We start from the raw sequence: 14,375 nt of genomic DNA on the forward strand, positions 1-14,375 counted from the left end.
GCCCTTTGCGTTTCAGCGAACATCACCGTGGTGTCCGATGTCGTGGGCTGCTGCGAGTCCGACCTCTGCAACAACGTGAAGATTGGAGACAATTTTAATTTTGGGAGTGGGGCCGGTGGCACGACCGGCAGTGTGCTCCTAACGCTCACCATCACAGGTCTCTTGAGCTTCGTACTCGCATTGGGAATTTAAAGCCCGAGATTTTTCATTAAGGGAACCGTAGGTCTCTCGCGGGTGGGGGTAGCCAGTACAAGATGCCATGAATGATCAATCATTGTGATTGGGGAACTTAAAATTTTATATAATATATACACATGTTAGGGTTAATTCACTAAATTGGGAGTCTGCAGGAGAGCTGAAGTTTCATCTCCTAGACGGTTGACCGTGGCGATGCTTGTCAAGGTCCACAGAACATCATTAAATAGACCTCAGTAAATGTCCACCATGAGCAATTTTGGTGCCTACACCTGCTGGGAACTCTCCGGGTTTTTGCCCATCCAAAACATAAGAGATCTCATTTTTTTATTTAAGCGACAAATTGCTTTAAATTCTAAAAAAAAAATGACAAGAGATGAATTAATGAAATGTTTTGCTGAATTAAATGGCTAATAAATATCCCAACGCCGCAGGCTGTACTTCTTACCGAACGTCTGTTTTGGAATCTATTATATATATTATGTTATTATATATTATTCTATAGTGCAGATCTGTAGCCACTATCAGTACGATCCAATGGTTTTTGCCACTGATTGGCTGCTTTCCTTGCATTCAGCGGGGGGGTCTGTATTATATAGATTAAAGTGCATACGATGGGTGGAGTGTTCCTTTAAGACTGACGGTGGTTATGGCAACGAGTGAATGCTAGCGGTAAAATGCTATTAATATATAAAGTTGTAGTTCTGCATTGTTCCTCTAGATGGCGTTTGGTTAGAAAACTTCATTCTATGATATAGCGGCTCGCTACGCTTGCAGAAAATAAAAGGCAAATGAATTATTTAGTTCACTCGCATCGTGCAGAAGCACAAAAAAAGGTGTGAAGGGAGGATCGGGCGACTGGCTCCAGACTTTAACCCTTTTCTAAAAAACTTCCACTTGCGGGCGATCATATACGATCAAATAAAAAAAGGAAAATAATAATAGTGTAGACTGTTGCAATATTTTTCATCGATAACACGGCTCATTCATTGCACTCGCAATAAAAACGGGATTTTCAATCTTTGTGGAATTCAGAGGGACTGAAATCAAAGGAAAAAGAGCCACAATGGCGTAGTATATGCCGGTATTTTTCTTGCCGGTCTGTCCTTGATGCCGCACACAGGTGATTCCTGGGGTATAAATCCCCACCAGAGATGCCCTCATTCCCTTTATGGGGGACGGCCTTCAATAAAACAGCCGATGCTTGAACAATACGTCATTTTATTACGGGACTGGCCCTAAGGATCTATTTTTATAAATATAATATAAATAGATAAAAAATAAAAAAGTATTAAAAAGTCAATATACAAATCCTGTTCGACGCTTTTCCTTCCCGGACCACTTGTGACCGCTGCAGACCGGGACCCCCACAAGAGCTGCGGTTTTGGAGATGCTCTGACCCGGTCGCTTCGCCCTCACGGTTTGGCCCTCGTCAGAGTCGCTCAGATCCTTACGCTGCCCGTTTTCCCTGCTTCTAACATCAACTTTGAGGACAAAATGTTCACTTTCTGCCCGATCTATTCCCCCCCCCCGACAGACGCCATGATAACGAGATTATCCGTGTTATTCGCATCACCTGTCGGCAGTCATGATGTTACGGCTGATCGGCCATTAGTTACACTGGGGGGAGGGGGCCGATAGGGCCACTTGGCTTTTCCTGCCCAGGGCCAATAAGGTGCCAGCCGACCCCCGTCACACCACATACATTTAAAGGGAATGACACATGCGACAACCACCGTCCTCTAACACAGAACCCCGAACCCACCGGCAGATCGGCCCCATCCGGCCCCCGTCTAGTCGCCCGTTTCCCCGGCTGTAAAGACTCAAACCTTAATCAGTCGCTGGTCTTGTCTTAGATTCAGGAGCCGTATGTCTATCCCATGCATGTTTAATACCCTCACTGTATCACCCTCTACCACTTCTGCTGGGAGGCGGATCCACTTATCTACCACCCTCTCAGTAAAGCAAAACTTCCTTATATTCCTAGTTCTGCCCTGTTCACATGTTGTACAGCGCGCAGGACATGATAGATCTATATAAATTATGTATGTAGTGAAAGGCTGCTAAAAATACATAATAATTTTCATACATAAATACATAGTGAGATTACATATAAGAAAAAAAGTAGTAGTAGATACAGTAACTCCTGTATCAGCAGTTATTAGTCTTCAGGCAAAGAGGAGTTAACTTCTGCTCTGTAACATCAAAGCATCCGTCAGCGGGACTTTCCATTTCACCAAAGCCGTGGGGGGGAAACATTATTCACTTTAAAAAAAAAGCATTACCCCCCCCATTCCTAGAATGGGTTGTGACGCTGGATGTGTGTCATGAGTGTTTATAGCATGCCGGCTGTTGGTTTCTTCCACAGACACAGAGAGCTCCTATCGTGAGTGTGGCGGCTCCCCCCTCTTCCTGCAGTGGTTCCTCCCTGGGTGAATGTCAGGCTGCAGACGGAGCTGCCGGAGAGGTCTGTGCTCCCCATTCATTTCCTACTGGGATCGGCTGTGGGAAGCTGGGGCTTTAGGGGGACAGGGTGGGGTATTAAGGTGGGGGTATTAGGGTGGGGTATTAGGGTGGGGTATAGGGGGACTGGGCAGCCCCTCCACTGAATGTTGACGGGGACCTGTGTCACCCTATTGATCCCTCCTGTGATAGCTGCTGCCTGCCTGCTTGCCTGCCTGGGGTAAATACAGGTTATCCACCCCCCTGGGGTAAATACAGGTTACCCACCCCCCTGGGGTAAATACAGGTTATCCACCCCCTAGGGTAAATACAGGTTACCCACCCCCTTGGGGTAAATACAGGTTACCCACCCCCTTGGGGTAAAGGTTACATACCCCCCCACACACACACCTGCTTGGGTAACTGGCACCGTGGGGTACGTGTGGGGTATGTCTGCTCGGTGGTGTGCAGGTTAGCGGGTCGCTGATTTAAAGGGACCTCGTACAATATGTAGAATGTTCTCCATGAATGTGTTGTGATGGGGCAAGTAGGGGTCTCTCTCTACCCCAGGGGGGGTCCTCTGGCCCCACGCGGCCCCCCTGGCGGAGGTAAGACCTGCTTACTGCACAGGGTGGGGTAATTTCATAACTGTAGGCAATTACTCAACAAGAAGGAAGTTGCAAGAAATGAATGACTGCGCGTTTCAACGAATCATCCCAAAATACAGCGCAGAATATCTCCAAGATGAGGGCTTTTACTAAAGGGGTGATAGATGAGTGGAACCGCTTCTCAGCAGAAGTGGTAGAGGGTAATACAGTGAGGTGATTAAACATGCATGGGATAGACATACGGCTCCTGAATCTAAGACGAGACCAACGACTGATTAAGGTTTGAGCCGTTACAGCAGGCGAGACGGGGGCCGGATGGGGCCGATCTGCCGGCAGATTATTTCCTGTCCTTTCAAAGACTTTGATCCATTCAGTAAATTACATTTTATGGGAATGAATGTTTATCGGGGAGGAATAATCCTGCTGATCCTGAGAACAGGCATTTCGGATGGCTGTCTGTATGATTTACACGTGGAGGGGGCTTAATACGTAAAAATAATTTATTGTAATGGGGGGGGTCCCTTTTTCTGGGTTTATTTATGCCGTGATGGGCCTGATTTTGTGGCGGTTGAGCTCGTTGCGCGGTCCGTGTCCGCTCAGGTCGTCTCCCGCGGTGATCGCCGGGGCGCTGTGATCGTCGGTCTGTTCAGGAAGAAGGACTCCTTGCAGGGCACGCCGTACGCTGTGGCTCTTTAAGGCCAGCAGTCACTATGGGAGGGGCCTAGGGCTAGTGGCAGTTGCCACACATATACACACACACGCTAATACACACACACGCTAACACCAGATACTAACATACATATACACACACACTCTTACACCGAATGCTGACACACACTCACCATCTACCAACAGCCATCCACACACACTAACACCAGATACTCACACACACACACACACGCTCCAACACTATACAGCAACACACGCTTACACCATGCAGTAACACACACTCAAACACCACACACTTGCAAGGTATGTAGTATGTATACAATACCCCCCCAAAATGTCCGTTGTCCAGATTGGTACACCTGTGTTTGGGGTGTGACCAGTGGAGGGAGTAGGTGGGGCTAGAAGCCACCATGCCATACTCGGCTGCAGAGCATCGTGGGGCGGGGCATCGAGCGCCTGTGACCCGTGCCCCAGTTCAGTGATGGCCTCTCGTGACGTCGTGTAACAAGGTTCACCGAGACGTCTTGGGTCATACGAGCCGTATGTCTATCCCATGCATGTGTAATACCCTCACTGTATTACCCTCTACCGCTTCTGCTGGGAGGCTGTTCCACTTATCTACCACCCTCTAAGTAAAGTAAAACTTCCTTCCATTCAATCTAATCCTCCGACGCTCTAATTTTAGATTATGGCCTCTTTTTATTTATTATTATAGCGCCATCATATTCCCCAGCGCTGTACAATGGGTACAGAGGACATAAATAAATGAAAGATTATTTCAATGTTGTGATTAAAGTACAGACTGGAAGATAAGAACATCATTTTCCGAACGTCTCTGCCGTGGCACGGATCATAGGATTGTGGTGCTTGGCGCTCAGCCTTGATTAATAGAACGATTAAACATTCAATTTGGCAGAATTTGTGTTGGTTACCATAGCAACCAGGATGAGCCAATGTCCTGAGCTAAGGACAAATCCCAGCCATTAAGCACTCCAGTTCGTGCGTTCTACAAGCCCCTCCCCCCAGAGGGGGTAAAACTTTCATTGGCCCTCATGATCTCCTCATGAACTGGGCCACCCAGAGCTGCCACTCAGATCTGGGCCCTTGCCAGCTTTGTTGCCCAGGTAGCTGCTTTTTGGGGGAACCTATTCCAAGCGTGCGGTGGGGCAGTGGGCGGAGTATATTGTGGGGAAGTGGGAGGGGCAGGGGCTTTTTACTGGGTTTTCTGATGGTGGCCACCCATTAAATAATCACCCTCAGCCAGCCATAGCCCGTAGCTGTCTTGTTTTCGGTGATGGGAGATACGGTTTCACAATATTTATTTTAAACAAACAATATATACCGGTATATTGATTTTCTGTGCAACGGTCGGGCCTCTCATAGACCCCAAACCCCTTCCTTATTCTCAGCCCCGGTCCGTGGCCTAACTGGAATGTGCTTGCGTGTCTGAGCAATTAACTCAGTTTGAATTTTACTTTATTGAGAAGGTGGTAGATAAGTTTAACAGCCTCCCAGCAGAGGTGGTAGAGGGTAATACAGTGAGGGGATTAAACATGCATGGGATAGACATACGGCTCCTGAATCTAAGACGAGACCAACGACTGATTAAGGTTTGAGTCTTTACAGCAGGAGAAACGGGCGACTAGACGGGGGCCGGATGGGGCCGATCTGCCAACATGTTGGGAGCCGGTAAGGCTCTGATTGGTCTCTGAGGGTCATGTACGGGGGCATCTATCTATGGGAAATAGGATCGGGGGGGGCCGGGGGTATTTTTATATTTTGTCCTTGATCTAGAGACAGAAATGAGGTTTTCTGTAATCAATCTAAAAACCACGTCGCAGAATCTCATCGTATCCTTAAAGCTTTCCCTCCGAGAAACCGTATATAAAATGATTAAAAATAAATATATTATGTTACAAGGTCGTTAATGTCTAATTCTGACCAAGCAAAAAAAAAAAAAGCTTATAAAAGAAAATGTGTATCTGATTATACCAAAAATTATTATTTTATATTTATGATGTCATTAAAAAAAATGGGAGCCGAGTCATTATGTCCGTCTGTTCTCTAGATATGATTCCAGGAGACAGCAAGAAACATAAAAACCTTAATCAGGCGTTGGTCTTGTCTTAGATTCAGGAGCCATATGCCTATCCCATGCATGTTTACATGCTGAGAGGCTGTTCCACTTATCTACTACCTTCTCAGTAAACTAAAACGTCCTTATATAGGTTTGGAGCCGCTAGTGTTAGATTGTGGCCACTTGTTGTAACGTTTCTCCTCCTGTGAAATGAACTTCCCTCCCTCCTCGGGGAGAACGGTCTCGCTTCGTTCCGTTTATTGTGGACATCGTTAGGGGTATTTTTGGCCCGGCTGCCGCCGGCTCGTAATTTCCTTTTAATGTCTTCTTAAGAGTCTTTTCCACTGAACTTCAAGCGCTTTCAGCTGTGGACTGACTCCTATCAGCCGTCCCCGGGGGGGTATCCCGTTCGGCTCTGAAATGCCTCCGTCTAGAACAGAGGGTGAGTAGAGGACAGTGGCGCGTCATGTTTGGGCCGCCAAGAAATCGATGTCCTTCTCCAGCCCACGAGGGATGTACACTGACCACCAATTAGCCAATCGCATGGCTGGATTGTAGCCCCCCAAAGACTCGGTCGGATTTCTCTGAGTCGAGTTTTTCAGGAGGACTTTATTGGAATACCATCCAGATCTAATCCAGAATGACAGTCGATAGACTTACCGGGCTGGTGTTCTGCGTCTCCATCGGGACGCTCCAACCCTCCTGTACAGCCTTTGACTTGAGCGATCTCCGTACCGCGGGTTTCAATGGTGACCGGATCTGGTTTGGAGAAAGCAGGGTGTCCTGTTTAAGTATGAAGTTTACATAGTTAGGGGTAAACATGTAAAGACGGAAAGAGAAACCTTATCTCCAGAATGGAGGAGTAGAAGGCTTGGTGTAAAGGTGACACTAGTTGAGTAGAGGTTGATAGGACGCAAGTGAACTTGAGGACCACATGCGATGTTCTAATCTGTGTCTTCTACAGGTCGTCATCTGTCCACCGTCCAACCCTAACGCAGACGCCATGTGGTTACTTGTTCTAATCCTGGGCTTGACCACTGTCTTGTTTTCTCTGTTGGATGTCTGGTACTTCCTGCGAGTCTTCCTGGCTGTCCTCCGAGCCCGTCTCCAGCCCGTGGTGAAGGACCTACTGAAGGTGCACACCTACTCAAGCCTGGTCCTGCCCCACGATCTGGATTTCCTCTTCCATATGAACAATTCCCGCTACCTCAGGGAGGCCGACTTTGCGCGTTTGTCTTACTTCACCCGCAGCGGGCTCTTTGGAGCCATACAGTCCCTGGGCGCAGGCATGGTAATGGCGGCGTGCACGGTCCGTTACCGACGCTCTCTACGCTTGCTCGAGAGGTTTGAGATCCAGACTCGCCTGCTCTGCTGGGATGACAGGGCTTTCTACGTGGAACAACGCTTCGTGTCTCCAAAAGACGGCTTCATCTGTGCCGTGCTCCTGAGCCGGCAGCATGTCATCGGAAACTCCCCCGACAAGGTGGTCCAGTCCATGTGCAAGAGGAAGGTGAGGCTCGCAGACACGTGTCTGGGTGGTAGAAGTCTTTGGTGGCCCCAGCTTCAGATCCTAAAGAAGGTCCTTACACTATAGATGCCCGGGTCACCTACGCAATATGTATTGTCCACACCATGGGAGCAGCCATAGTCACTACATGTTCTCGGGATATGCATGATTATCCCTCCCCATTAAGTCGCTGATTGTTGATGATTGGTTCAGGCAGCTTTCTGTGGGGGAGGGGAGGGAGATTTGTTGCCACAAATCTCAGCATCAATGGGGGGGAAATCTTGAAACCAGATATCTCCAAAGCAATAATCTTACTGGGATATCATGGCGCCTCGATACGGCAACGGACCTCCACGGACAGCCCCGTCTCGCTGTGACCTTCTGAGTAACGTTGCGTTCTCTTAACAGGTGGAATCTCCTGAGTTCCCGGAGGAGCTGGTGCACTGGATCAGCTACAACGACGCCAGTAGCCAGAAACTACGAGCGGAAAGTGGGGTGGCCAACAGCGCCAAAGATCAGTAACGGGGAACCTCGCCCCAGCAAGTCTGACAGCCCACGACCTCTTGTCTGCTCTTGCTGCTCGTTTTAGGATTCTTAACCCTTTCTAGAAGTGTGCGTGTGACCTTTGCTCCAGAAATGTAAGATAAGATTACGTATCGTTCCTATCGGCAGGGCTCCGGTAGATTATTTACCTGGCGTTGTATCGCCCGGGATGTCCTATCGGCCTAAAGCTTGTGGCGCCGAAATATTTCTAAACGTCACAAAATGTAGAAATCTGTCGCTTGAATATTTTTTCCGTGTGTGCGCAGCTTCATTAGGACGTACACTGATATAGCACAACACATCAATAAGCTTTAGTCCATGTAGGTCCGTCTGTAACCTGTTTATGAAGGATATAGATTATACAGTTTACGGGGGACAGGTCCAAGCGCCATGTTTTTTGGACGTACTGCCATAATTGATTGGATTTAAATACCACACCACACCTAGGGCCACCATGAGAAATCTTGGGACCCGGTGTAAACCTCAACCCTTGCCCTGTCCCATCACAAGCTCCTCCAACCACCTTGCCCCATGAACGCAATGGGGCCACTAGAACCCCGATTCTTAAAAAGAGGCCGCCGGGCCACAAAGTGCTGAAAGCCAGCAAGGGCCTAGACACGGCCACTGGGGCCAGTGATGGAGCCCATGACACATAAGGGAGACCAGCCCCCTTGTTTGCCCAGGCTGGTTGTACCCCAGTAATGGCGGCCCTGACCACACACACACACTTCGTATGGAGTAGATCCAAAAAAAGGTACATCCCTGCTTATGCGACGGAGAATGTATCGGGATTCTGGCGGTCCTAATGCTGTGCTGCCCCTTTAGGACCAGATGGGCATTCAGTGCCTGTTTTGAACTATACACAGTACTTACCGAGTTGCTTGGAACTATCGCATTGAAATATTTAGTTTACTTGAATGTTGCTTCTCCTAGAGGCTGTTGCTATGGTGATGAGGACATAGTGTGATGTATACATGTTCTAGTGTGCTGATAGCTCAATGTATAGAGCAAAAAAACCATTTCTTTCCCAATGGGGACCTGGCAGCATTATGTGCTTTACCAAGAAGTCTTTTTTTTTGAACCGCTATGTCCTGCCCTGGCCAATGGTGACCCCACCGCTGGGAGGCAGCTCATTATCGTGTTAGTAGAATTTGTATTTATTTATTAATTATTACAAAATAATCCACAGCTTTCCATGGTAACGCTGAGAACAGGACAGGGAACTGGACCTTGATGAAACATCTCTGTAGACAGCAAAAAGCAAACAGCACCGCCACGTGGTTTGCAAAGGGAACTACACCCAGAATCTGTTAAGACATTTTTGGGTTGTACCAATGTTCCAAAGATCTGACTCCCAGTGGTGCTGTCACTTTTTTTTTTTTTTGACCATAGGTTTTATCCAGTGCAGGCCGCTATAGTGTAAGGATAATGAATATAGATGTAGTGGTCCAAGAGGAGACGGAATCTTCAGTCAACTTTAATAACTTTTATTCAGCCAACATAGGAAAAATGTTTTTTTTTTTAATTAATTCGTATGAATGTCTGAAAACGAGGAGGACCCCAACGAAACAAACAGAAAGGAAGCAGAGAACTACTGCTTGTTCTCTCTTAATGTCTCTCTACCTTCTCTGCCGACCGCTTCTCTGTCCCTGTCTTCTCCCCGGTATCAGCTCCGTTAATCAGGCCTCCCGGAGCGCTTCTGCAAATAGGGCAAAGCCTCTGTGCACACCCCCTCTCCCGATTGGAGGAACGGGGGAGAGGCTGTCCCCGTGGTGCTCTCGGTGGCTCCGCCCATTTGCAGAAGTACTCCAAGAGTCCAGAATAATGCAGAGCGATTTGCGGAGAAGGAGAAGCGTTTCTGCACCACTCTTTCTCCGCTAATCTGTCGGCATTCAAAGGAAGTGGTCGGCAGAGAAGGTAGGGAGACATTGAGAGAGAGAGTGTGAGTGACAGCAGAGCTCTCCGATTACATCCGAACTGAAAGGGGGGATACTACATTCATTGTCCGAAATCAAATGGACCAAAAAACAAACCAAACGGGGTGGGGGCTCCTAAAGCACATAAAATACACCCAGCTCTCAATGTGTACAGGACTAAGGGAGTTATCACTCTGGGGGTGCCATTTTTAATTGTGCCTAAAAATCCAGATAGATGTGGACCGTTTTAGCTCCTTCCGTTTCTGTCCATGCGCATTCTGTGAGTTTATTGTTTTATTCTTGGAGCTTTTTGCTTTGTGGCCCTTGGTGCCCCCTTGGGATTGTGTAGGAGGAACAGTAAGAGAAGCGAAACAGGAGAGGCAGCTGGAAAATGCCTCCTTGTCTTGCGTTTTGGGGTCTAAAACGATACTCACGAGGACCCTACAATGTAGAGGCAAGGCAGGCAAGGGTCTCGCTCTCAACCCAAGCTGAACATCCATGGTCTGCCTACTTCTAATGTGATGTACAAGAGTAGAGTATCGCTTGGAATAGAAGCCTCTCCTGTACTCTGCCCTCCACTCAGATATAGAAACTCTTCTCTCTATGCCTTAAATCAGAGGTGACCGATTTTAGATGAACAGGTGGTGACCAGCGACATCCGTAGCATCCTCAGCCACCCCCTGGAAGGAGATATCAAAAAAAGGCCACCAGCCTGTAGCTACTGCTTGGGTGATAAGTCCCTCTAACATTAATGTGTCTGTACAAACTATACAATTATTTATAATGCAAATATATATTTATCTATGACTAATTTAGGTTTTATATGTTCTATCATGCGCGGCTACTGTAACAGTGCTCTTAAAACATTAAGGGAACACTCCGGCCATCATCTGATGGAGATTGACCCCAATTCTCCTAAAGATTTCGTCAACGAGCCCGATCCTTGAGCCGTACCACAGATGCCGGCTTTCATAGTCCTCTTCCCCATCCTTGATCTTTCAGGAGGATCCACTTGTCCGAGTTAAGGGATTCTGGCGCGGCCAATGCCTGGGTCTCTACGGAGAGCGGACCACTTATCTGATTTGGCCATAAATGAAACCCAACTATAAACTCTTAGGAGTTGTATGAAGAAGGCTTATATGTTATATTCTATAATATACGCCACGATTTCTTTAGATATTTGAGTAGCACAGAGCTCCAAAATGATGGTTCTCAATCATTGATCAAACAAAAGTCAAGAAGGTCCCACCATCCCAACCAGGTTTTGGAGAGAATGCTCTTTGAGCATGATGAGTAGGACGTTTTAGAAGGTCTGTGCGGGGAAGAAGTGACCTCAGAATCATAACCAAGAAAGCTTAGAAGAAAAAAATGTACAAAAACAGCCGTTTTTTTTATTATTATTGTCAGAGGCTAAATCCAATCTATAAAACAGAAGGATCTTGGTCATCGTAGAAGAACGGCCAAAGACCCCAAAACTAAAACCACAAAACGTTCTACCGCTAACGCACTTTGCAAAACTTTTACGTTCTATAGAGCCAAACGAAGCAAAGCTTTAGTCGATTTCTATTTGTAGAATTCTATTTAGAATTATAGAATTAAAAAGACCCGTAGAAGAACCCGCCATGATTTAACCGGTCAGTCCGGTAATAAAAGGCATTGGATACATTATTTCTGTTACTTTGATGCAAAATGTACGAGAAGGAACAGTTAATCTCGGCAAAAAATATTAAATATAAATAATATACAAATAATATATTATATATAATTTTATACATAGGCACTGAAGAATTGCACGGTTAAAGAAGGTCCTTTGTGTCGTGATGCCTTGAGCCTTGTTATACTTCCCTGCTGCTTTCTTAATGTTTTCTTGCTAAGTTTTGTATTTAATTACAGCCATTAAAATGTCTCATTTTTAATATTTTTTTTTTTCTGGCAATATGACATATAATGTTGTGTCTCTTTTAATTTCTGTATTTTATTTATTTTTAATTTATTCTTAAATTGGAAATGTGTGTAAAAATTCAGCGTTCCGAGGAGTTCCGGTCTCCGGTCTTCCAGCTGTACTGTACTATCTGCACTGTTTACATGAAATTTAGGAAATAATCTATAAATTAGAAAGTAAGATACAAATATTTATTGCTTTGTTGTCTTATACCAAACGATGTGTCCCCTTTATCTTATGTGTTATTTATTAAAATGCTTCACTGGCATCCATGTGTCATATTTGTTTTGTAATTTTTTTTTGTTTTTCTTACTTTACTGAGATGTTATAGATGTGTGGAACAGACTCCCAGCAGAAGTGGTAGAGGTTAATACAGTGAGGGGATTTAAACATGCATGGGATAGACATACGGCTCCTGAATCTTAACAGCGTGAAACACGAGCAGAGTCGGTGGGGCCAAATGGGGCTGATCTTCCGAGAGATTCTGGGTTTCTAACAAAAGCTAAAGAGGGTCCCAAGGGCCACCCGATCTAGAAGATCAGAATTAACCGGGTAAATGTAATGTCGCGGTCTTACCTCTAGGTGGCGCTAAAACATTTCAATAGCAACCAAAGACGCTCCATCTATCTTTGTTCAATGAGAGAAATGGTTCTAGAATCTCTGATTTGGGTTAAAGATGTGCTGCCAATTTGTAGGGGAAGTTTAATGTCCAAGGAAACTATTCTGAAGAACAGTGTACGTTAAAGTACTTAATGAGTACATTGATATGCATTATTCTACCTTTTGGTAGAAGCTGCAGCGCCCCCCCCTTGTCTGTCATTTTCAACACTGATTGGCTTCTTGAAGCTACCAACCGGTGGCAACAAAGTGTTTGCATTGAAATGAATGGGAACACTTTTCATGCATGCGCACAGGGTTGGCATGGCTGGCAGTAAGTATTCAGACAAACGCGTCGCCTACATAGATGCCTAAATTTAAAGGGGTCTTCTCAGTTAAATTGATTTAGGGTGGAGTGTAACTCTTTGAGTGCCAGGGGTAAGGGCACATTTTTTTTTCACCTGGGAGGTCATGCCAATTTTTGTAGTTTTCTTTAAATCGTAACCCATAGTTTTAGGCAAATTTTGAATCCCATCACAACCCCAACATGCCTACAAATGTCCTACACATCTAAACCAAAGAGTAATAGTAATAACAACTCATTTTAAGTAATCTTAATGCTTCATTTGTCACCCCTCCCCACCAATTATTTTGGGAGTTTTGGGTTCTTGTTCCTGGCGCCACCTTGTGGATGTTTGTGAAATTTCAAGCTCCATAAAAGAGCAACGGCAAACTCCCCCAACCTGCCGCCGCCGCCGCCACCACCCAGCCCCAGGGCAAGGCAGATCCAAGACAAGACCCAACTGTTCTTCCTCACAAGTATTTCAGCTGCTGTTCCAAAAATGTTAAAGGGCCACCGATGTGTCTGTTACACAAGATAATTCTTCTGATGGTTACGATAACAAATTGAATGTATAAACAATTGCGTCTGTGATATGCAGCCACCTTTAAGAAAAAAAATGCAAGCTCTTAGGACACCTTGGCCTCTTCTTCACCACCCCTTGGATTAATCATAAAGTATAATGGCGTTAGGTGTGTCTGGGTTGCGTAACCGCAGCACGGCTCAGAGCAATGTTCTCAGGCTTTAATAGAGATGTACGTTAACCAGCATCCCACCTTTTCTTTACACTAAATGTGCCGAGTCTCCCTGTTTAGTTTGACCAGTCCCTGTTTGGGCGCCAAATCACTGTGCCCCAGGGAGGGCTGGCAAATCCCAGCGCACTGGCCCTTTGTCCCCTAACCCGGTAATTGAACGCGCCATAAATTATTTATATTTAATACTTATTAAAACAACCTCCCTCCCATCACACACAGCACCTCACTCCCTCACATCTATCACATCACACCTATCACACATGACATCTCACACCTATCACTCATGATGACACCACTCCCATCGCACATCGCAAATCATTGTCATCGTCATCATAGTTACGGGACCCCACTGCGCTCCTGCCTCCGCGAGGGGACCGGCCCTGTTACATAAAATGTTTGGATTGGCCTGGGGGGCAATTATTCCCCTGCCCCTCTTGGTCAGGTTAGTGTGTGGCACTGTCGGCCACCAGGCCATGGGCATTTGCCTATACTGGACACCTTTTGACCTATACCGGCTGCTATATCTGCTGCTGAAATCCACAAAGTGGCTAACAGCGGCAGGGCGCCCTCGCCTAAAGCTGATCTATAGATCAAGGCCGCCGACCGCATCGCATTATACGAGAGGCGTGCTTCTCGGCTGTTGGAACACGATGTTTAGCGTTAATTAAACTCTACCTTCTATATAATTAAAACGTTGACGGGGGTGAAGACGAGCCCGGCAGGAAAAGAGCAGCCGGCTGGAATATCCAGTTCATCACAGAAATAAAAAAAATCATCAACGCCT

At 46.3% G+C, this 14,375-nt stretch overlaps 1 protein-coding gene across 1 annotated transcript; it reads left to right on the forward strand.

Annotated features, from left to right (window-relative positions):
• Positions 1-6,964: 6,964 nt before the first annotated feature.
• Positions 6,965-8,433, forward strand: THEM6 (thioesterase superfamily member 6). Its single transcript, XM_053467464.1, has 2 exons — positions 6,965-7,501; positions 7,907-8,433. Exons 1-2 carry the CDS (start codon positions 6,995-6,997, stop codon positions 8,018-8,020), a joined length of 621 nt encoding a protein of 206 aa, XP_053323439.1. The 5' UTR covers positions 6,965-6,994; the 3' UTR covers positions 8,021-8,433.
• Positions 8,434-14,375: the final 5,942 nt, after the last annotated feature.

The sequence above is a fragment of the Spea bombifrons genome, chromosome 5 (assembly GCF_027358695.1).
Source record: "Spea bombifrons isolate aSpeBom1 chromosome 5, aSpeBom1.2.pri, whole genome shotgun sequence".
Lineage (NCBI taxonomy): Eukaryota > Metazoa > Chordata > Amphibia > Anura > Pelobatidae > Spea > Spea bombifrons.